Source organism: Rhinatrema bivittatum, chromosome 14 (genome assembly GCF_901001135.1).
Source record: "Rhinatrema bivittatum chromosome 14, aRhiBiv1.1, whole genome shotgun sequence".
NCBI lineage: Eukaryota > Metazoa > Chordata > Amphibia > Gymnophiona > Rhinatrematidae > Rhinatrema > Rhinatrema bivittatum.
Window position 1 is genome coordinate 24,475,822 of NC_042628.1, and position 23,607 is coordinate 24,499,428.

The 23,607-nt window shown below is 42.8% G+C and overlaps 1 protein-coding gene across 3 annotated transcripts in view; it reads left to right on the forward strand.

Moving 5' to 3' along the window:
• Window positions 1-9,239: 9,239 nt before the first annotated feature.
• Window positions 9,240-23,607, forward strand: part of LOC115075854 (apolipophorins) — a 68,367-nt gene continuing 53,999 nt past the window's right edge. For 2 of the 3 annotated variants that reach the window (XM_029576711.1, XM_029576713.1), the window contains exons 1-6: window positions 9,240-9,364; window positions 14,768-14,818; window positions 16,120-16,280; window positions 19,083-19,153; window positions 20,898-21,063; window positions 22,055-22,192. In XM_029576711.1, the coding sequence (XP_029432571.1) occupies window positions 9,310-9,364; window positions 14,768-14,818; window positions 16,120-16,280; window positions 19,083-19,153; window positions 20,898-21,063; window positions 22,055-22,192 (642 nt within the window). In that variant the 5' untranslated portion in view covers window positions 9,240-9,309. Of the gene's footprint in view, window positions 9,365-14,767; window positions 14,819-16,119; window positions 16,281-19,082; window positions 19,271-20,897; window positions 21,064-22,054; window positions 22,193-23,607 lie in introns of those variants that run through there. The other variant, XM_029576712.1, reaches the window with a different exon arrangement.

Consider the following 23,607-nt stretch of genomic DNA (forward strand, 5'->3'; position numbering starts at 1 on the left):
TTAACCATAAGCCAGTGAAGCAACACTAAAAATTTTCTGGTTTCACTGTGACCAAGGGGACGAAGCAATTTCTTGTGCTCAACGGATCTCGGCTAAGAATTGGAGGTGCAATTACCATAATAATTCTGGTTCTTTCCTCTTACGGTATTATAAAGAGCTCTATTTATTTATACTTTGCCTGGAGGAGCAAAAGTGCTTTCAAGTTATACAGTAAAACGCTCGTGTTTAGGGGCACTTGTTTACCATTTTAAGGAGCAGTATTAATATTTGGGGCTTCTGATTTTAGGTGTTTATTTTCCAGCTAATTAGGGGTTCCTTGGAGGTACCAGAAATCTGTGTTACCTATGGCACAGGTAACATGCATTTGTGCAGGGGAGGAGTTGGTGTGGAAAAATCCCCTAAAAATAGCAGAGGATGAAGGGCAGGCAAAGGAGGGGTGACAGAGTACTAGGGGAAGTGGTGTTTTTCTGGGTTTTATCTAATAAAGCACTGAATTATTTTGCATTGGTGTTTTAGTGAGGTTTATGGGTTAAAACCTAAAATCAGAAGCCCTATGTATATTCCCTTGACTTTTTTTTTTTTCTGTATTAAAGCAGTAGGGAACGTATTGGGGTTCTACAGTTCTATACCTCAATGATATTGAAAACCAATTAGCACTAAACATCTGCAAAATTAAACTGCTGGCCTACTGTACACATTATCTAGACACTCTTCTTAACTGTCAGGCCGATACAGTACAGTGCGCTCCGATGGAGTGCACTGTTAGCCTGCTCCTGGACGCGCGTTTTCCCTTACCCCTTATTCAGTAAGGGGAGGAAAACGCGCGTCTAACCCGCGGCACCTAATAGCGCCCTCAGCATGCCCTCTTCTTGGAGGAGAAGTCCATTAATGGCTATTAATTATACTTAGGGAATAGCCACTGCTATTAATTGCATCAGTAGCATGGGTTCTTCTTAGTGTTTGGGTACTTGCCAGGTTCTTATGGCCTGGTTTGGCATCTGTTGGAAACAGGATGCTGAGCTTGATGGACCCTTGGTCTGTCCCAGCATGGCAATTTCTTATGTTCTTATGGCCCTATTAGGTATGCGCGCGGGATACAGAAAGTAAAATGTGCAGCCAACCCTCATATTTTACTTTCAGAAATTAGCGCCGACCCAAAGGTCGGCGCTAATTTCTTCCGGCGCCGGGAAAGTGCACAGAAAAGCAGTAAACTGCTTTTCTGTGCACCCTCCAACTTAATATCATAGCGATATTAAGTTGGAGGTCCCGAAAAGTAAAAAAAAAAGGTAAAAAAAAAATAAAAAAATTTGAATTCGGCCCGCAGCTGTTTGGCCGAAAACCGGACGCTCAATTTTGCCGGTTTCCGAGCCCGTGGCTGTCAGCGGGCTCGAGAACCGACGCCGGCAAAATTGAGCATCGGCTGTCAAACTCGCTGACAGCCGCCACTCCTGTCAAAAAGGAGGCGCTAGGAACACGCTAGTGTCCCTAGCGCCTCCTTTTCCCCATTTTTACCGCATCACCTAATTTAAATACAGAATCGCGCGCACCGGCAAAGGGCCGGTACACGCGCCGGGAGAGCGGGCGTTCGTCCGCTCTCCCGCAGACTTCACTGTATCGGCCCGTGTGTCTCTTAAAGAGAAGCGCTCTAAATTCAAGGCGACTGCTGATGGCCCAGCCAGCTGAAAGTATACCCCCCTCACCGAATGAAATGTAGACTTCTTCAGCCTGTGAACCAGTTTTATCTTGAAAAGCTCAAGCAGCTCTTACCACTGCTGTTGTGCATATCCATTTTGTGCTGATGGTAGCTGAACTGGTATGGGGGGAAAACCCTGATCTGTTGTGGGCAATAGGGCTTTAATGAATGTCACAGAATATTGTGCGGCTGCGGGCAGGAAACAGATACTTCCCAGTAACCATGAAATACCCTGCTTAATTAATTCTGTCCATCTAACCTGCCAGTCCTTCTGCTGTTCCCTCCCCCCCTTTCCTCATTTGGCTCTGCTTTCCATTTTTTGAAAGATGCTCTTTTGGTTTTAATTGCCTCATTCTCCTCATTATTAAATCAGGCAGGCAGTCATTTGGTTTTCCTTCAAATGTTTTAATATATGGAATACTTCTTGTCTGGGCCTGAAGAATGGTAATTTTAAACAATGTCTATGCATCCTGCAAGTTTTTAGCCTTGTGGATTGCTCCTTTCAGATTTTTTTTTCTAACAAATTTCCTCATTTTATCATAGTCGTCTTCTAGTTTATTAGTATTTGCCCTCCAGTGAAATTTAATTGCATTATGATCACTGTTGCCAAGTGGATCCACCATCTTTAAATAGAAACAGAAATGACGGCAGAAGAAGACCAAATGGCTCATCCAGTCTGCCCAATACGCTTTCATGCTTATTTTTCTCATACTTATTTGTTACTCTGACCGCTGAGGTCAGGGCCCTTATTGGTAACTTTTGGTTCTAATTTCCTTCCACCCCTGCCGTTTGATGTAGAGAACAGTGCTGGAGCTTCTTCAAAGTGAAGTATCAAGCCTAATTGTTTAGGGGTAGTAACTGCCACAATAAGCAAGCTACTCCTACACTTATTTGTTTGCCCAGCCTGTGCAATTTAGTTCTTGTTGGTTTTTGTCTGAATATAATTCCTTTTTTCTTCATCCCCCCCTTGCCGTTGAAGCAGTGAGCTGCACTGTATATGTATTCAAAGTGAAGCAACAGGCTTGATTGGTTCAGGGTAGTAACTGCTGTAGCAAGCAAGCTACTCCCTCGCTTATTTGTTTGCCCAGCCTGCGCAATTTAGTCCTTGTTGGCTGATTGAATATGAATCCTCTTTTCTTAATTCCCCCCTGCCATTGAAGCCGAGAGCTGTTTGGATATGCATTGAAAGTGAAGTATCAGGCTAATTTGGTTTGGGGTAGTAACCACCATAACAAGCAAGCTATTCCCACGCTTATTTGTGAATGCAGATCCTTTTTCCCACACTTCCTCTTGCCGTTGAAGCATAGAGCAATGTTGGAGTCGCATTAACTGTGTGTATGTTTATTGAATAAGGGTAGGAGCCATCATTCCCGTAAGTCACCCCCATGCCTCTTGTCTTCATTTCATTCACATCCTCTAGACTTTATGGATCTACACTATTTATTCCACACCCTTTTGAAATCCTTCACGGATTTGGTCCTCACTAATTCTTCCAGAAGGGCGTTCCAGGCATCCACAACCCTCTCCGTGAAGAAATACTTCCTGACATTGGTTCTGAGTCTTCCTCCCTGGAGTTTTAAATCAATGCTCCTGGTTCTGCTGATTTTTTTTTTTTTCCCCCAATGGAAAATGTTTGTCGTTGACTTTGGATCCTTAAAACCTTTCAAGTATCTGAAAGACTGTATCATATCACCCCTGCTCTCCTTTAGGGTATACATATTTAGATTCTTCAATCTGTCCTCAAGTCATTCGATGCAGACCCTTCACCTTTCTGGTTGCCTTTCTCTGGACCACCTCCATCCTGTCTCTGTCCCATCTGAGAGACGGTCTCCAGAACTGAACACAGTACTGCACCAGTTCATATATTCCACTGAGAAGTAGATCCAATATAGTTCTCCCTCTCATTGGCTTCATGACCCAAATGATGCATGAAGCAGTCACTGATGGCATCTAGAAAATTTACCTCCCTTGCATGTCCTGCAAACCAAGCTACTGGGCAAACAAAATAAACTCTGGAATTTGTTGCCAGAGAATGTGGTTAGTGCAGAGGATGTGGTCAGTGCAGTTAGTATAGCTGTGTTTAAAAAAGGATTGGATAAGTTCTTAGAAGAGAAGTCCATTACGTGCTATTAATTAAGTTGACTTAGAAAATAGCCACTGTTATTACTAGCAACGGTAACAGGAAATAGACTTAGTTTTTGGGTACTTGCCAGGTTCTTATGGGCTGAATTGGCCACTGGGCCAGTATGGCATGTTCTTATCTTGCAATCCAAATACTGGACCATTTCTATGAGAATGGTGTTGTCCAAAACCACTTACTCTGAAGATGAAAAAGAATAATGTCTGCAGAAAAAAAATTAATTGCCCTGGCCTTAGTTTTCCCCACTGTTTTCCAAATAACATAGGAATGACAGCAGAAGAAGACCAAATGGCCCATCCAGTCTGCCCAGCAAGCTTTCACGCTTATTTTTCTCATACTTATCTGTTACTCTGACCGCTGAGGTTAGGGCCCTTGTTGATAACTTTTTGGTTCTCATTTGTGAAGAGCAGGAGCCCAAGGCATGTGTCTGTGTTAGCTGCTGGAGTATGGTCTCCTTCCAGTTGGGATGGCTACAATGTCCTCGTCACACTTTTTACAAGAAAGAAAAAGGAATAGTAAAGATCTCCCTAGGACCCAAAGAATCAAACTTCCAGCCCAGAATCAGGCTGGTTCAGGGAAGCTGCTGCTCTGCCAGTGACCCAAAGACTGTAGCCAGACTGAGCTATTCTTAAAAGGAACTTTGATCTTGTTTTACTAGATTGCTAGGGAAATAGTATATGAGTTACAAGCAGTATTTCCATAAGTAACATAGTAAATGGTGGCAGATAAAGACCCATTGGCCTATCCAACCTGCCTAGTTGCCTTTCATTCTGGTTTTTTACCTCTTGTGTAGATGATCATATACATTTTCATACTTTTAAACTAACACCTGTGCCCCAATTCTGACTTTTCACCCTATTTCCACCTCTATAATCTGTCCAAGCCTGCTCATTTAATGTTAGGGCTGTAACCATGGCAGCGCCATGCAGGTTATCCCTTCCTCCCAGGCTTCTTGGAAGCCTAGTGCAACCATAGCACCAATGTTAGGGTTGTCACCATGGCTGCTCCAGGCCAGTAGGTAGAAAAAGTGGAAAAATATTTGTCAACATATGGTTTGCGGGTTTGTTTATTCACCCACAATATTTACATCCATTTGTTCAGTGCCTTAAACTATTGTTACCCTTCAGTTTATGCATTAATTAATGTAGCAGCACAGTATTTGTTGGCAGATAAGGACCACTGTGCCCACCAGTCTGTCCAGGTTCCCCCATTTGACTCTCTGAAGACCCTACTCAATCTCCTGTCTTCTACCTTAGCCTTTATTACTACTGCTATATGCCTGAATTCAATCCCTCACAGCTGAATAGAAAATGTTATTTATGTACATATGCTGAAGTGCAGTTTACATCATCAATCGCATATGTTACGCACAAAATAGGTTAAATAACTGCTTCACTGTAAGCTGTGTGACGAGCAGAGATAGTTCTTTGATGCCCCCTAGTGGTTCTAGCCTATTTTAGCAAACCAAGGGCCCTGCTGCCACACAACTTCCTATACCAACAAAACTCTTTATCAGGTGCTAAAAGTATACAATTTGCACTTAAAGGAGTTTACCTTGGCACATTTATGTGGGCAGAGTACTATACATTAACCTTAAAACTAATGGGAAATATTAGCAAAATATAACCTACCATGGGTGCACATAACCTTGCATAGGACCCATTTCTGTCTTCCTTTGACATTCCCATTAGTACAAAAATAGCAGGCACCTTATGGCATGCTTATCAAAACTAACAAAAATACTTCATTATAATCCTATAAGAAAGAACTTTTCAGTCCTTGGAAGAATCAATGTCAGGGTGAAAATGTAATGCAACCATTGCCATCATTTTATTGTAAGAGGAAGTCCACAAAAAAAAAAAATTACACCAGTGCTATCAACCTGGTGGTGGCAGCATGCAGCAGAGGTGTCTCAACCACAACGGGACAAATTTCTTCTCTTAGAATGTAGGTGTTTGAGACCTGTTGGCTTCATTTGAGTTCAGAGGTTGTGGACATTGGTCGCTGAGAGTAGGCGCAGGGGAAGCAGGACTTAATAGTACACTTGGCAATGCTCCAAGCGTATCTGCCCATAACAGGCTGTATTCACTACCACCTGCAATGTGATAGGAGCCATATTTTTGTGGTCGATTTTGTTTCCTAGTTTCTGATTTTTACATTCTTTTTTTTTTTTTTTTTTTGTTCACAACGTTGGTCGTTTCTTTAAAGACATGGTTGATCCTTCCCATTGCCTGGGGCGAAGGTGGCAGCCATCATGTGTCACCTAGATAGGATTTTAGACAGTGCAGGGGAGGAAGCGGGCTGTCGTGATGGATAGCGGCACCAACGATATAGGAAATTGTGGCAGGCAGGCAGGCCTGGATTTGTCAGTAGGCACACTAGGCCTGTGTCTAGGGCAGGAAACATTTGAGGGACAGCAGGCTGGCTGAAGATTTACTAACTACAGCTGTGCTGAATCTCACTCAGCAGCGATCATTGCTCTGTTTCCTGATCCAGCCCCCTCCCAGGCAACTTGCAGGGAATAGGAATGAAGGGGGCAGCCTGGAACAGACACAGCAAAGAGGATCATTTTGAGGCGGTTAGGAGGTACTTGGTGGGGATCACTGGGGATTGAGAGGGGATCAGATGGAGGGGGTGTGTCTGCGGAGGGAATCTGTGATTTTGTGTGTGAGAAAGAAAGGACTGGTGTTGGGTGTTGGTGGTGAGGCCACTTGGCAATAGTGGTCAAATTTTAAACTAATGACTGGAAGGGGGACAATATGTAAATCTGCAGCTCTAATGCTGAACTTTAAAAAGGGAAACTGATAAAATGAAGAAAATAGGAAAAACCTGAAAGGTGCAGCTGCAAAGGTTAAGAGTGTACAACAGGCATAGACATTATTTAAAATAACTTCTTAGAAGCGCAGTCCAGTTGTATTCCATGCATTAAGAAAGATGGCAGGAAGGCATGGTTAAAAGGCAAGGTGAAAGAGGCTATTTTAGCCACACAAAAAAAACAAAACCACCCTTTAAAAATTGGAAGAATCCCTCTGAAGAAAATATGAAAAAGCATAAATATTATCAAGTTAAATGTAAAACATTGATAAGTCAGGCTAAGGGAGAATTTGAAATGAAGTTGGCCATAGAGGTAAAAACTTTAAAAATATCTGAATAGAGAAACCTGCAAGGGAGTCATTACACAATTAGTCGAGCAAGGGCTTAAAGGGGTTCTTAGAGAAGATACAGCCATAATGGAAAGATTAAATGAGTTCTTTGCTTCTGTGTTTACTAATGAGAATGTGCAGGAGATACTGGTTCTGGAGACAGGTTTCAAGGGTGATGATTTGGCTAAATGCAAACAAATCAGGGTGAACCTTGAAGATGTAGTAGGCCAGATAAACTCTAAACAGTAGGCAATCACCTGATGGGATGGTATACACCCCAGGGTTCTGAAAAAACTAAAAAATGAAATTTCAGATCTGCTAGTAAAAATTTGTAACCTATCATTAAAATCATTCATTGAAGCTGAAGACTGGAGGGTGGTCAGTGTAACCCTGATATTTAAAAATAGCTCTGGGGTGATCTGGGAAACTATAGGCATGACTTCAGTGCCAGGAAAAATAGTGGAAACTATTCTAAAGAACAAAATCATAGAACATATAGAAAGACAATGTTATCAAACTTGCAGATGACACACAATTATTCAGAGTAGTTAAATCACAAGCAGATGGAGATACATTACAGGAGCACCTTGTGCAACTGGAAGATTGGGCATCCAAATGGCAGATGAAATTTAATGTGGACAAGTGCAAGGTGCTGCATATAGGGAAAAAATAAGCCTTGCTATGGTTACATGATGTTAGGTTCCATATTAGGAGCTACCACCCAGGAAAAAGATCTAGGCATCATAGTTAATCAAATTTTTTTGTCGTCTATTTTATATTTTTATATATTTTATTTTACATTTAATACTTAATATTAATTGATTTACATTCTTTGTTCAATATTCTGTTGACTGTTTAATGTAACGATACACATTCTCTGTTCAATACTATGTTTATTGTTCAATGTAACGCCCCCGGCGACAGTTGTGTTATATGGAAACCGACTTGATTTGATATATATATATCGAGAAAGTCGGTATATAAAAACCCTAAATAAATAAATAGTGGATAATACTTTGAAAGCATTGGCTCGGTGTGCTGCAGCAGTCAAAAAAGCAAACAATGTTAGGAATTATTAGGAAGGGAATGGTGAATAAAACAATGACATAATGCACTACATTGCTCCATAGTGAGACCAGACTTAGAGTACTGTGTGCAATTCTGGTTGCCGCATCTCAAAAAGATATAGTGGAGAAGGTACAGTGAAGGGCAACCAAAATGATAAAGGGGATGAAAGTTGAGGAAAGGCTAAAGAGGTTAGGGCTGTTCAGGTTGGAGAAGAGATGGCTGGGGGGAATATAATAGAGGTTTTTAAAATCATGAGAGGTCTAGAACCGGTAAATGTGGTGGTCATTTACTCTTTCGGATAATAGAAGGACTAGGGGCCACTCCATGAAGTTAGCAAGTAGATCATTTAAAACTAATTGGAGAAAATTATTTTTCACTCAATGCACAATTAAGCTCTGGAATTTGTTGCCAGAGGGTATGGTTAGTGCAGTTAGTGTAGCTGAGTTTAAAAAAGGTTTGGATAAGTTTTTGGAGGAGAAGTCCATAAACTGCTATTAATCAAGTTGACTTAGAGCATAGCTAATGCCATTACTGACATGGGATTTATTTGTTTGGGTTCTTGCCAGTACTTGTAGCCTGAATTGGCCACTGTTGGAAACAGGGTGCTGTGATTGATAGACCCTCGGTCTGACCCATATGGCAATGACCTATGTTCTTAAACTGCTGGCACCCACTGATAAGAACATGCCATACTGGGTCAGACCGAGGCTCCATCAAGCCCAGCATCCTGTTTCCAACAGTGGCCAATCCAGGCCATAAGAACCTGGCAAGTCCCCAAAAACCAAGTCTATTCCATGTTACCGTTGCCAGCAACAGCAGTGGCTATTTTCCAAGTCAACTCAATTAATAGCAGGTAATGGACTTCTCCTCCGAGAACCCCTCCAATCCCTTCCTAAACACAACCACACCAACTGCACCAACCACATCCTCTGGCAACAAACTCCAGAGTCCAACCGTGCGCCGAGTGAAAAAGAACCCCTGCCGACCCCATGGAGGGCTGAGCACGTCAGGCACACGTTTTCCGATCAGGGCACTTGTCTTCTCGCCTCTCCTACTTTTTTTTTTTTTTTTTGTTAATGCCGCCAAGTCCCACTGGCCCTTGTTGCAGGACGCACAGCTGAGCTGCCGGCTGCCCTTCCCTTCCGGGCACCTCCCCCGGCTCGCCTTTGTGGGCGTGGCCGCAGGTCTTCGCCTCCTCTCCCCTGCTGCCGAGAAGTGCGCGGGGAAGGCAGTGTGCGCGCAGTTGGAATGTCATCGATGCGGTCATGAAGCTCCAGCCCGGCGTTTTCCTTTGGGCTGTGCTGGCAGGAACCGTGGGCAGTAAGTTGCGGATCCTTTCCTGCGTGCAGGCTCTCTTAAACCTCAGGTTTTTGCAGCCGAGGGCGGTCAGTCTGTCCTCTCCGCTGTAAATTTTGTTTTAAGATTTCTAAGGGGGTGGGGGGCGTTGTAGCTCATCTTTACCCTAACTTAGCGTCCGCACAATCGTTCTTTGTACGACGTATTCCATCTATGGCTCGAGTTTCTGTTCGTTACCCATCGGCACCCTTCTTCTCGTTTATGGTCAGCTGTATAGGAGGGGAACGCAGTGGCTCCTTCACCCGCCCAGCGCTTGCTCGGATTTGCATTGCTGTTCCAGATGTGGCTCCAGAACTGCTTTACCGTGACCCGCGCACCGGTGGTCCCCAAATCTCCACCGGGCACGTTAGTGACTTTTGGAGCTCGCACTGTTCGCAGCAGTTCAATCCTTTGCAGGTCTGGAGAGACCATTTCTTTTTTTTTTATCTAACGTGCATTATAAATGAATTATTTTGCAACTTCAAAAAAAAAAAAAAAAACCTTTTGAAGTCGAACTTGTTTACAGAGATGCAAGGATGTAATCCGGTTGTCTCGATGGTACTGGAGAAGTAGCAGGGATATTGTCAGCCTCTGAAAAAGAGATTTAGTTTCTGCCTCCCTATAGAAAGCAATTTACTCAGGCGTGAGGAACCGTGGGGTTGTCGTGTAGTCCGCTTGGAAAGGCAGAAATAAAAGGCAACAAGCAAGTTGTGCAGATGTGTTTTAAGTTCGTCCCATAAAAAGGGATCCCTTACGTTTTGTTTGCTGAGTTTTATTTATGTGCATTCAAGCTTTAAAAAAAAATTGTAGGCATTTCACTTCCCATTTTCCATTTGTGTTAAAGCTGACACCAAGAATGTGGGGTTAATTGGGCAATGCAATTGGATACCCTAGGCTGAGTGATGTCTGAGTTCTCCAGCCAGAAGGAAGAATTGTTTATCTTTAATTATCTGCACCTTGTATTGCATATTTCCATAGTAATGGCGTGAGTATGCGAGTGTATGGACAGTATATTTACTTTAAGAACAAAACATTACAATGGAAGTAGCACATAGATTTCAGGCTCAGTGCAATATGATCTGTAAAGGGGTTTGGTTTTTTTTTTCTCCTGCCTGTGCAATTTTAGTGTCCAAGACATAATTTTAAAAATATTGAGAAGCTGATGCTTTAAAGATTTATTGGGAATAGTTTGCAAGGAAACACATTTTTAGTTTTTGGAGTACAGAAGTGAAATAAATTACGACAGTGAACACTGCTAATGATTTCTCACTGGATAGAATAGATTTTTAATGATTCATCTCTTAATGTCTGTTTCTGGTCAATTCCTGGCACTGGTGATCTGAATGAAGATTGAACATATGCTCACTGATGCTCTCCTCTTTGACTTTTACAAGACAGAGTCATTTAAAATACTCAATAGTTTGTTAACTTCGAAGGAAAGACGCTGGGGTGAGCTGTGGCTTCCCCAAGGAACAGCAGATCTCAGGAAGATAAATTTCTCCGCTACAACTTGAATGTGATGAACAGAAACGTCACTAAACTATAAAATTCTGTGGCTGGACTGCAGTTAAAAAGTAGTTTAGCACATCTGACAAAGGCAATCCATGAGAGCACCCAGTAGATGATGTGAGATGCCAGTGCAGCTGTTTCTTATTGACTGGAAAATGCATGGCAAGCAAATGTAAAGTATTTTTGAGACAGGAAAGTTAGACCCTCACTCCATCTGCTGTCTTAGGATCACTGATCATAGTGTGGAGGCCTTACCTTGTTGTTGCATCTTATTGTGCTATCTTTGAACTTAAATTTGCATTTTAAGTGAATGTGGTCCTTAGGGTTTAAAAAGTAATTGTAAATATTTCTTTGCACAGAACATGTTTGGTTTTTTTCTGGAAGCTGCTTCCTGCTCCTTTGAGCTTCAGGATCTCTCAGCTGGGGTAGTAGTGGCCCCCTGAGCCTTCAATTGCAGCGACCTGGGACTTTTTCCTGCTTCGGTTTTACTCCCTTTCCTCCTGTCCCCCCCCTCCCCCTTCCCCGGGACCAGGCATAAGTGCAGTCTTAGCCAGTGAGTAAATGTGGAGGACCCCATCCCTCCCATGGGTTGTGAATGCTGCCTTGGCAGCGTCATCAGCTCCTGCTGATCTGAGGATCTGAACCTGGGTCTCGGGGGGCTGGAGCCTGGGTCTCCTGCGTGGCACCACTGGGCTGGACTATCCGTCAGTTCTTCTCTTCCCCACAAGACTTTTTGTTTTGCAGTTTCTCACCAAAAACAGATTGCTCTATGGAATTACAAGCCTGGAATGTATTTCTAAGCATAAACAATCTGTGCCGAAATAAATTCAGCATTTAAAAAGTGGAATCGTGAATCTTCTGTAGAAAAGGCCTATTTGGTCTTGAAAGCATATTTGGTATAATTTCCTTTTTTGTTACTCCAATAAAAGGTATAAAAGACTGCAAATGCAAAACTATGGAAGCTTTCATCCAGAAAAGGTAATTATCAAGGAATTCCTAAAAAAAAAAAAAAAAAAAAATACAGCTTGTCCAATGCAGACTTCTATTTTGAAACGAATCTTCGTCTGGGGGCTCCCTGATGCTGTGAAAATTCAGTACGAAGCACGAGCTTACAGCAATCCATAGGTGAAATCCTTGGCAGCAGGGCAGTTCCTCGTCTTTCTACCCCTTAAAGACAGATTTTCAACACCTTTTCAGCTTATTGGAAGAGGCCTCTGCATTCTAGACAGCTCAGGCATGACTTCAGCTTTGTGGGGCCAGTGAAAGGTTAGGCAGCGCTACGCAGATTTCAGATTTTCTCCAGGCCCAAAGATACTATTGGAGCTTCTGCACTACAGTATGGAAGCTGTAATAACACAGTGAAGGGGTGGACTGAGAGCCAGGGCTCCCTCTGACTTCGGGCAAGTCACTTTTCCCTCCATTGCCTCAGGTACAAACTTAGGGCCTCATTCACTAAGGGGTAGATTTTCAAAGGGTTACACGCGTAACCCCCGAAAACCTACCCCAAACTCCCCCCTGCGCGGGCCGAGCCTATCTTGTATAGGCTCGGCGGCGCATGCAAGCCCCAGGACGCGTGTAAGTCCCGGGACTTTCCTGGGGGGGCGCGTGTCGCAGCGGTGTGTCATTTGAGGACGTGGCCGCAGGCGTGATTCCGGCCCGGGGGCATGGACGAGGCCTCCGAAACAGCTCCCGGGCCGGGGAATCGTGCGCCAGCCGGCCAGCGCGCACGAGTTACACCTGCCTCTGGCAGGCATAACTTTTGAAACAAAGGTAGGGGGGGTTTAGATAGGGCTGGGGGGGGGGGGTGGGTTAGGTAGGGGAAGGTGCGGAGGGGTGGAAGGAAAGTTCCCTCTGAGGCCGCTCCGATTTCGGAGCGACCTCGGAGGGAATGGGCAGCGCTCGGCGCGCGCAAGGTGCACAAATGTGCACCCCCTTGCGTGTACCAACCCTGGATTTTATAAGATATGCGCGGCTAAGCGCGTATCTTATACAATCCGGCGTACTTTTGTTTGCGTCTGGTGCGCGAACAAAAGTACGCGCTCGCGCTTTTTTTTTTTAATAAAATGTACCCCTAAGCATTTTTACCATGGACACAGAATGGGAGAAAAGCCTGAGGAAATCACATGCCAGCTTATATGAGGACAATGAAAGATACTAAAATGGTTAAAAAAAAAAAAAAGTCTGAGAAATTTGGCTCTGGAAGGCAGCTTTTTAAAATGAGACAGGCAGATGAGAAAATGTCTTGGCAGGACTTTCATCAGTATGTGCAGGTAGATTGTAATGTTACTTATTGCTTTAATAATCATATAGAGATGGGAGAATGAATGAATGAAAGGCTTTATATTGCACATTTTATTGTGGGATGGAAGTGCTATGACTTGTTTTATTGTATTTTATTTATTTATTTATTTATTTAGCATTTTTTATATACCGAGGTAGAGCAGAGTAGCCTTCACTCCGGTTTACAATTATAATTTTATGATTGTGTATGTAACTTTGTTTCCCCACTGCGATCTTTGGGAGTGTGCAGCTAATAAATTCTTTAAATAAATCAGGCCCTTTAGACTATAAGCCCTCTGAAGACAGGAAAATACCTCCAGTACCTGAATGCAACTCATCTTGAGCTACCAATGATAGGGCGTGAGCTAAATCCCAAAACAAATAATAACTTGCATTTATAACTTTTTTTCCTAAATAGAATCCTGATGGGACTTCACATAATTCCTAATAAACAGGCATGGATGTCAGGTTACCAGTGTTCGGGCCTGATCTGTAAAGTCATCAGCATGGCATTACAATTTTATTTTTTTTTGTGTTCAGTAGCAAATATTGTTTAAAATTCTTCCCCATGGATCCTCTTTTTTTCTGTTTCCTTCTCGCCTGGCTCTTCTTAGGAAGCTATTACATAAAGCCTCTCTCCAATGACTGCTCCCTTGAAGACTAAAGAGCATAAATATGTGTTCCCCTAAACAAGAGGAGGGCTATGATAAGAGCGGTATTTACATGTCTGAGAGAGAGAGAGATAAAATGTATAAGAGGCAATTAGTGCTTGGTGGGGGAAAAGGGTGTAGAAGTTTCCGGGGGTGCATTACTTCATGGTTGGGGGGTGGGTGGAGGCAGAGAAGAGTCTTCCAGTGGGGGAAATGGAATTCAAGAAAGAAGGGGCCGAGCGCAGAGGATCATTCATTGAGAGGAAGCCAGGTTAAGGCTGGATAAGGTCTGCCATTCCCCAGTGGGAAAAAGAATACGGGCAACCTGGGAGGGAAAGGAGGTGGTGATGCTGGGGGGTGAGATAGGGAAGGTGATGCCAGGTGAAGGGGTGGGGGAGTAGAAGGGAGGTGGCACTGAGCCACAAGAAAGTGAATTCTATGCCAGGTGTGTCACAGCATAAAAAAAGGCTGCACTAAAGTTTTTCTCTCAGTTGTATCTAGAGGATGGTCCTGCCAAAAGGACAAAATGGGAGAAGCCTGCACGGAACATTACACTTTAATGCTGCAGGTACTCGTGCAGGCCGGGCTGCTGACTCAGTGCTAGTGCTCTGGGTTCAATTCCCCGTGCCGGGGCTGGGGATGTTGCAGGAGTGGCATTAACTGCCCCCAGGTGAGGGGAGGGAGACGCTCATCATACGATGGCAATATCTGGTTGCTGGACTAGAGGCCCGTGACTTTAGGCCTGGGGCATGGACCTAGCCAAGGACCATCTCTGCGATGATAGGACTAAAATATCCTGGGAGGGGATAGAGAATCATTGGAAATGATGCCTTGTGGTGCCAGATCCTAGCCCTGCTTACCGTTCAGACGGAAGTCCAGAGAAGCAGGAGGAAACTGCAAGATCAAAAAAAAAAAAATTTTTATAAAATTGTTTGTCTTTTTTGTGCAGAAACACTTCAGGATTTTGGGGAGGAAGGTTCCTGCACTATAGAGTGCACTGGTAAGTAGGACGGCTGTGTATTTCTGATTTAAAGGTTGTGCTGAATGTGATGGGCCGATTCTGGTGAACATGAAAGTAGATTTTGGGGCTCTGTCTCTTGGGTAGAACAGATATTGTCTGTCCATGATAATATGAGCTGACTCTCCCTTTTGTTTGGAGGGGAGGGCAGGAACTAGCATTTGTTTTTTAATGCAGTGGTCCCACTTTAAGTGAACCATATAACCCCTCCACTCCCCATCCTCACCCATGTTTTCATTACAGTAGAAAAGTCTCAGCTAGCTTAATCTGGTTTCTCTTGCTTCTCATCCTTCTGTAGAGCTGTAAGAGAAACTTGGATTACTGAAGGCAGTTTTCATACCGACTTATGGGCTTTGCCCGCACTGACTGTCTGAAAACTCAATTTGGCTACGAGCACACGCGGCGTGAAACGACGACATGCGTGCCTTTAGCCACGTATAGAAGATGGTGTAGTCAGGGGAAGGAAAAGTATACGATTAGATCACATTTTCAAATGTACACGTGTTTTATGTTCCATTTTAAAGAATCCGTCTGAAAAAAGCAGGGGCAAATTATCCGCAGCAAGCGTCAAAGTGCCTTCGTATTTTTTGCTTTGAAAACTGATGCGGTTACTTTGTTCCAGTTCGGAGAGTCTGAAAACTGGCCCCGTTAGGTCCACATACATTACTGAATAATAATCGCGATTACTAAACCAAAGGAACTTGTCTTGTGTAGACGATGCCCTAAAGACAGAAGTTACTGCTTAGGACCCTGTTTATAATGAGAAAAAACCCAATGTTCAAGCATCTGGCCATCTTTTGCTTATTTACATTTTGCTAAGGGCACAGATTTTATTGGGGGGGGGGGGGTGTGTGTTTCAGTTTAGAGATGGTGCACGTAGCCAAAAATAGGAGCAACTCAGTCAACTGCTTAAGTGCTTACTTTGATCTCTTTTGGAAAAATCTTTTGCTTTCTGTTTTTCTCTCACGCTCTTCCTCCCCTATCTATAAAATCTGTGTCTGTTTATCTATTCTGTATTTACTAAGCATTTTAACATATTTACAAAACGTTTAGTAAATAGATCCCATGTATGAGAAGGATAACCCCTGCTTCCCTTCCCCTACATGGATTCATTCCATTTGTAATCAAACTGAAGTTTAAGATTTTGTATCTCTAACGCGCGGTTTCTCTTTCGGTCCCACAGAAGAAATGTGCCTTTAATTTACACATTAAAAATCAGGCCCTTCTGCTGTTGCTTTAAAGGAAATAATTGCTAACAATAAGACAGATTTCTTTATGTTTAGGACCTGGTCAGCTGAATTTCCAGAAAGAACACAGCTATGCCTATAGATACTCCACAACCACTAGCACCTTCTTGCAAGGGAGTCCATCTGGGAGAACCGGGATTACTCTAGAGAGCAGAGTAATTATTGAAGCACTAGGAAAATGCCATCTGGTATTAAAGGTAAGTTTTGTGGGTTTTTTGTTTTTTTTTTTAAACAAAAAACAAATGCTGGAGACAATTCGGATGTTGGGGGCTTATCCATGCAACAACACATGTGGCATCCTTTTCGGTCCCGTAAAGATCCTGGCTTATTTGCAATGATGCATTAAGTGGGATCATCCAGGAAGTCCAAGAAAATGAAGTTGGTTGACGAGAAATGCCAAACTGGCCATTTCTTTGGGCTTCAGCCGTCTGTGCGCCTATGCTGGGTGGGTGCAGCGCTAGGAGCTGAGAATGAAATGTCTCTCGACCGCCGTGACAGATCCGGTGTTTGGGATTGCTGCTGACGGGCGAACCTTTTCAGAGCTTTGTTAAATGAAAGGATGAGGAGACCGGGGTTGCCCTTTGGAAACTCTCCTTTGTTTCTGTGGATGCGGAGCACAAGGCTTTCTGTGGCTTTGCACCCATCATGCCTTGCAAAAGTGCCCCCACTCCCTGCTCCCTAAAAATGACTTAGCATAACTTCTCTTAATAAAAAACCCCCCACTCTAGATAAAAAAAACCAATCTACCATATAACAGGATCACTTTATATTATATCTTATCTATGCATTAGAAGTTCTTCATAGCATAAAACTTTCACTTTTTTTCCCCATTTTGTGGGAAGAAACGCCAGCCGCTGGTTAAAAAGTATGTGGATTAAGGAATTTGGAGTGCCCTGTAAATCCTTGCTAATAACCTAGTTCAAAAACTGGCTCCTTGCCCTGACATACTGATATTGCTGCCAGGGCAGCTAAACTAGGCTGTACTTTTTCGTTATAGAACATAAGTGCAGTCAGGAAGGCTCTGTCTCGCCTTCTGTTTGCCCTGTTCACTTTGGCGACGTGGAAGATGGATGGAGTTATCTTCCTGAGAGCAGCTGCACATGGTTTCTGAGCTGCACAAGTGTTTTCATTACCCACGGCAGACTCTCAAAGTCCAGGGGATGAAATTTGTTGTAAAAATACTCATCTCGCCCAAAACTACTGTTCACCTCTTTAAGCAAAGGGATGCCAATTCATATCCCCCCCCTTCCCCTGAAAACGGGCCTGATCGAATCACTCAAGGGCCAATAATATCTGCATCTGGTGGTTCAGTGGCAGCACCACATGGACCTGGATTTGATTCCCAGGCCAGGAGTCTGCTTCCCAGGCAGGCGGGGGCTGGGGATGCCGCAGAGGGCAGCATTCAGAGCCCCTAAAGAAAAGAGGGGACTCTGGTATTGCTCACTGGCAACACCTAGTGGCCAAATTCAGGATCCACATTACTGTGTTCTGGGGCGCGGGGAGCTGGGTCTGTGGACCCTCGGCCAAGGATTGTTGCCACCGTGACTGGACCAAGTAATCTGGGAGGGGGGAACCCTCCCCAGCCTGGTGTTTGCAAATGGAGACTCTTGGTGCGGTGGCCCAACAGAGGCCGGTTCTGATTGGTCTGGAAACTCAAAGCAGCAGGAGGAATCTGCCAAGCCAAAAAAAAAAAAGTCTGATCATGCTGATGGCTTGTAAAACAAGAGTTTTTTGTTTTGTTTTTTCAGATACCAATCTGCCTTAATTGGTGGACAAAGCCTGCATTTAAGCAAGATGCATTGTACTTTGCATGTATTGTAGATAAGCAGAATTAATTTTGTTGTCCTACTTTTCATTCTCTAGAATAATTTAGATTTGAGCAGGGGTTTTTCACCCAAACAAAACTCTAGCTGGTTGTAGAGTTTTTAATATTTGAGAAACAGATATGCAGTCACCTCTGGGGGCGAATGGTTTGGCAGCTGTTAGGGTAATCCGTGTTCTCAATTAGGCCTCAGTGAGTGAGATTTCACGCTCTCTGGCTACAGAGGTCCCTGATGTTTGCTACAAGGAAGGCAGCCTTGGAAGCGAGGTACAGCTGCTGAGTGTCTCTGGGCCCTTTGAGCACAGACCCTCATCCTTTGGCATTGTTGTATACAGAAATGGAAAAAAAATCCTCTGTGCCAGTTTGCCCAGATTCCTAAAAATTAGTGCCTACCACTGGCTCGGCCCAGGTGGATCTGTTGCTGCTGCAGCGACCATGCCGGGCTCAGGATGAGCTGCCACGGTGCAGGCTGCCCCCCCTGCATGTACAGAAGAGGAGATCCTGGTGAGTAAGGGAAGAAGCTGGATGGGAGGAAAGGGTGGAGGGAAGAGAGAGGCAAAATAAAATTTAAAAAAATAAATAAATAAATAAATATATATATATATATAAATATAAAAAGGAAAAGGTAAAAATAGGTTTGTTTGGCCGCGTAACATTTTTATCTGGAGATTTGTGTATGTGTTAAGGTATAAGAGGGTTGGTGTGGTCCTGTCTAGGGTCCTGACCTAATGTCATAAAGTCTCACTGATTGGGTAAATAATATCTATATGCTTATGTATATATTTATAAGGCCGAGCTTATTGGGGGGGGGGGGGGGGGCAAGATGCACCTTGTGATCTTCCTTACAATACCAGGACTTTGGTGTCCATGCGTTTTTACAGTTCAGTCCTCCAACACCTTCAACAGGGGAGTTACCGTGGATGCACGCTCAGCAGCAGAACAGGACAGAGGGCGCACAGTAATCGGGGCTGTTCCCAGCAGGGACAGGACCTTTAAGATCCCCTGTAATGACGGATGCCCCTTCAAATCTTTTTTTCCTTAGCACCGCTGGTGGCACTCGCCTCTCTTTTGAGAAATGGTATTTAGGCATGTGATCCCCCCACGTGCATTCGCCCACAAGAGTCCTGACGTTCTGTTGCGTTTAACTTAGTGAATTTTACTTTCTTTTGCTTTCCAGCTGCAAGATGTCCAGTTAAAGTCCACGTTGGCATCCAGAGGGAAATCGGTGAAAGAGATGGAAAGCTTGAAGTAAAATTTATTTGTTCTCCACAGTAGCCTGCTAAATTTGTTTACCGCAACATTGTCGTTTTGGAAGGCAATGCTTCCTACTCTTTGCTCATCTCCAGCTTCCTATGAGGTTTCCTTGTATGTACTGTCACCATTATAATTGCCTTCAGGGATTCAAGGGTTGTTATTTTTTTTAGAGGGGACATGAGCGTCGCCTTTTTAGCTCCATCAGGAATATAGAAATGCAAGTGAAATATTAAACCGTGGGTGAGAATTATTAGGCTAACTCGAACATATGTTTCCAGAAAATTTCTACTATTATTTTCGCTATAAATTCTAAATTTTCAAGTTTGCATTCCCCATCAAAACTTATTTTATTTATATAATTGACACTTTTGCGATAGATTTTCATGGCCAATGCTGCCAAGGGTCAGGGCACTATTCGATTAAATAGTGGAATAATTCTACAAATATAAGAAGACATTTTCTCTTAAAATACAGCCAGTGTGTCTTCTCAGTCTCCAAAAATGAATAAAGTATCAGAATAAGAAAACTGAGAAATGAATAATCTGCTAACATGACATCAGATGATGCAACGATGCTGTCATGTCTCTTAAACAATGCTGGGATCTCAAGTGAATCTGCAATTTTGAGAGCTAAATGTAAACGGTCAGAATAGGCAAACCAGGCAATTCAATTTTTTTTTTTTCATTCTTTTGAAAAATGAATGCATGCTTGACAATTCCAGGCCAGATGCATATTCCCCTTCCAAAATCAGATGCATAATTTCCGTGGAAATAAAAAATGTTTTTGATCTGTTTTGTTGAAAGCATAAATATGGAAGGCCATAAAGGCTATTGTACCGATACACTGGGGAGAAGAGAGAAATTATTTATATGGCACCTTTAATACATCCATATAATGTTACAGTGTGTGAAATCTACAAAGGTGATGCCATATGCAGGATGTAATCAGGGCACACGCATTCTGGACTATAGTGACACTGGATAAATAAAGTATTTTGAGGGAGAGGTTAGATACGGAGAATGGACCATCTGAGAATCACCCAGTGATTAAATGGCAGAGGTAGGATTAATTAATATAGTCGCCAGGATACACTTTTCTCTGCTCAGATTATTAGGCTGCACTGCCAGTAACATATTTTTTTTAATACCAGGGTTTCCCCTTCATAGTTCTGCCAGTGCAATGCCAGCTCTCTATAAAGGCCACAGACAATGGCTACTTTTGAAGCTGACGCATTTAGTCCCTGATCTGATGGCCGGTAGATATTGCAGTTGGCTAGCTCCTTTCATCTCAGGGACTATAATCCTTATCTTGGCAGCACTCACAGCCCCTGCCAGTCCAAGGATGTGACATGAGTTAGCATCTTTTTCCTTCTGTGCCCGTGTTTTAATACTCTAAACTTTGAAACAATGTCACGTGACGCAGCTTTAATGATAAGACAGGTCTGATTTTTTTTTTTTTTTTTTTTTTTGTGGGGCCAGAAACGAGGGAATAGATTTTATGTTCCATAAATTCTCTTGCTAACATTGCTACATAAAATGTTTATAGCCATCCTGGGAGAAGTGGTGGTGATATTCCTAGTTACAAGAAGTCTTAAAGACCCACGTTCATAAAACGAAAAATTATTGGTCAAAATTGTGAAAGCCCCTTGACATGGCAAAATTGTAATTAAAAAAAAAAAAAGTGAACATTTCTACCTATTAACAGTCTCTTCCTTTTTCTGCACACACTAAACACACAGGGAGGCGCTGGAGCGGTATCTGCTTCCATTTTCCTTTCAAGATGGGAAGATTGCTAAGATCTGTCCCAGCACGCGTGAAGAGACCTGGGCATTGAACATTAAGCGGGGCATTCTGAGTGTGCTTCAGAGCTCGCACAAAGCCACGACGGACGCAGCTGTTGAAGAGGTGAGAGAGCTGCCTTTGCCGAGGCCGGTAGAATCGGAATAAAAATCCAGTCCTCCTGTGCTCGATGGTTTATTGGTTCCATGTCGATTCTCATACCAGTTTCATTGTGCTGAGAAGTCCAGAGTAATCCTATTAAAAAAAAAAAAATAGATAAAAAAAAGAATATAATTTTGTTCTTATCCGGTCCCTCAACCCTAGGGGACTCATGGGGGATTCTCTTATGAAATGGCTGAACAGGAAGTATGCTGACAAACTAGAATCTGTTTCCTAGGAAGATGAAAGCACCGAGCCAGATATCAAACTGATGGTACTGAAGGTTAAAAGAAAATTTATTTCCGATGTCCACGGTGCCCAGTCTTTGGTGAAAAGCATATCTTGACAAGTTCCCTGGTTTTACCTTGACCAGTGGAGTAAAAATCCTGTTTGTTTGTAACTGTTGCTTGAAGCTCAGCTAGTATCCGGTCTCGACTTCTACGTTTTTATGGTTATATCATATTCTTGGAAACCTGTATTCCAGCAATTTTGCTTTCTTGGCCCAGATCGCCTGCTTGCTCTTCCTGCTCAGATTTAAAAAAGCTTTATAATATTTTTGCTGCACATTTGGCGTGTTAGACCGAAGTAGCCCTTGGTTTCCAGGCAGGAACAACACACAGGCAGCACCTCAACTGAGGAGAAATGATCAATTCTGTCTTCTGATGAAGCATAGACGGTCACTGGTCATAAATCAATTGCTGAATCTTATGGATCTTGTAGAGGTTTTAGTAGGAACAGATGCACATCTGACATCAGCTGATATGTGCTTTATTTCCATCTCGTATCAAAAGATGAATTTGCACAAAAAGTGGATGAAAAGACAGATCTGGCAGGACTTCACTAAACAATGCTGCAAGACCTGTCACAATCTGTAGGAAATATTAATTTGTAACAGATCTGAAAGTCTGTGTTCTAAAGAAAAACGTTGTTCTAATATAATTGTATGTTTTGGTACCAGGTGGATATTTTGGGATCATGCCCTACTAAGTATCATCTCAAAAGCTCTGTTCTTAAGAAGACAAAAGATTTAAACATGTGCTCTCACAGACCTGCAAGCTATACGTTCTTGCGGTCGGTTCTGCTTCCAGATGAAACCGTGAGTATTTGGAGATTTGTAGCAGATTTATTGCCAGGGACCGAGGACCGGTCCATTAGCATGAATTTGGTAGGCAAGCACAGAGATCACTACCTCCTACCTCTGGGAATGAGCCACAGGCAGGTGAACGTTCAGGTCCTTTCTGGCCATGTCAGAGAGAGGATGCAGGCTTCAGCAGATCATTGGTTTGACTCGGCATGGCACTTTCTTTTATGAATGCTCTTCATTCATGGTTTTTTCACGTAGGTGAACAAGTTGGCCAGTTTGTGACCCGGAAGAAAACTTTTTATAAACTGGGTAAGAAGCTGGTTAAGCAACAACTTTCAGAAACTGGTAGTTAATGGGGGTCCACTCTCTGAAGTGACCAGCAGTGTGCTACAAGGATCAGCGCTGGCTCCAGTCCTCTTCAGTGTCTCTGTGAGAGGCTGGAGAAGGATTAGAAGAAAAAACCATGCCTGTTTAGGGTTGAAATGAAATATTCCAGAGATAAGATGACAAACACTTTTTAAATACTTTTTATAGCTTTTCAATGAACATCGAGCAATTAAGCTTTACAGAGATCCAGACAAATCTTAATAAAAAAAAAAAAAATTAGTGGCGGAATTCAAGCATGCTTGAGACAGAAAGGGACCTTCATGGCATGGGGAGGACGAAGGCCAGTGATCAGGCACGAGTGGGCACACTAGGAGAAGCAAATGGTTCTTTCCTGCCAATATCTTTTCCTCTGACTTTCATTAGAACATCTTTGTGAAAGTGCCTTGTGGATCTAAACAGCAGACAGCATTAGCTCACTTAAACATTCAGAGCATTTTCAAAATGTTTGAGAATGGAGCATCTTTATTTATACATTCTGTGGTTCATTGTAATTCATAACTAAATGTCTTGCTAATGACCAAAATGAATAATGGTTTTGTATGGAATTCAAACAACATTTCAATTGCACTGCTAGATGTACTCAATTTCTAATAATTCATGTGCAGACATAAAGGTCAATAAACCAAAAATAGCTCCAAAACTGTATACGGTGATATATTTTTTTAAAATTGAAATCAGAGCCTAATTTATTAAGGCTTTTCTCTCATTCTGTGTCTATGGGGAAAAAGCTTAGCAAATCAAACCCTCAATAAATTTCTTGACTAGCTTTCAAAACAAAATGAGCAGGTCCAGCCTTTATATGGAAATCAATTTTATAGCAGTCTAAATTAATTTTTGAATGTTTTCATTATTTTGTATATAGACAAAAGATTGATCTTCTGGAATAAAAAGACAAAAATGCATGCAATATATTCTAGTCTACTGATTAATTCCTAAAAATGATTCTTACATTAGCAAACTGTGGTCCAGATTATCTAGGAACCCATAGGGCTGTTGCCAAAATGCATTGCCAGGTCTTTATAGTGGAATTATATATTTCC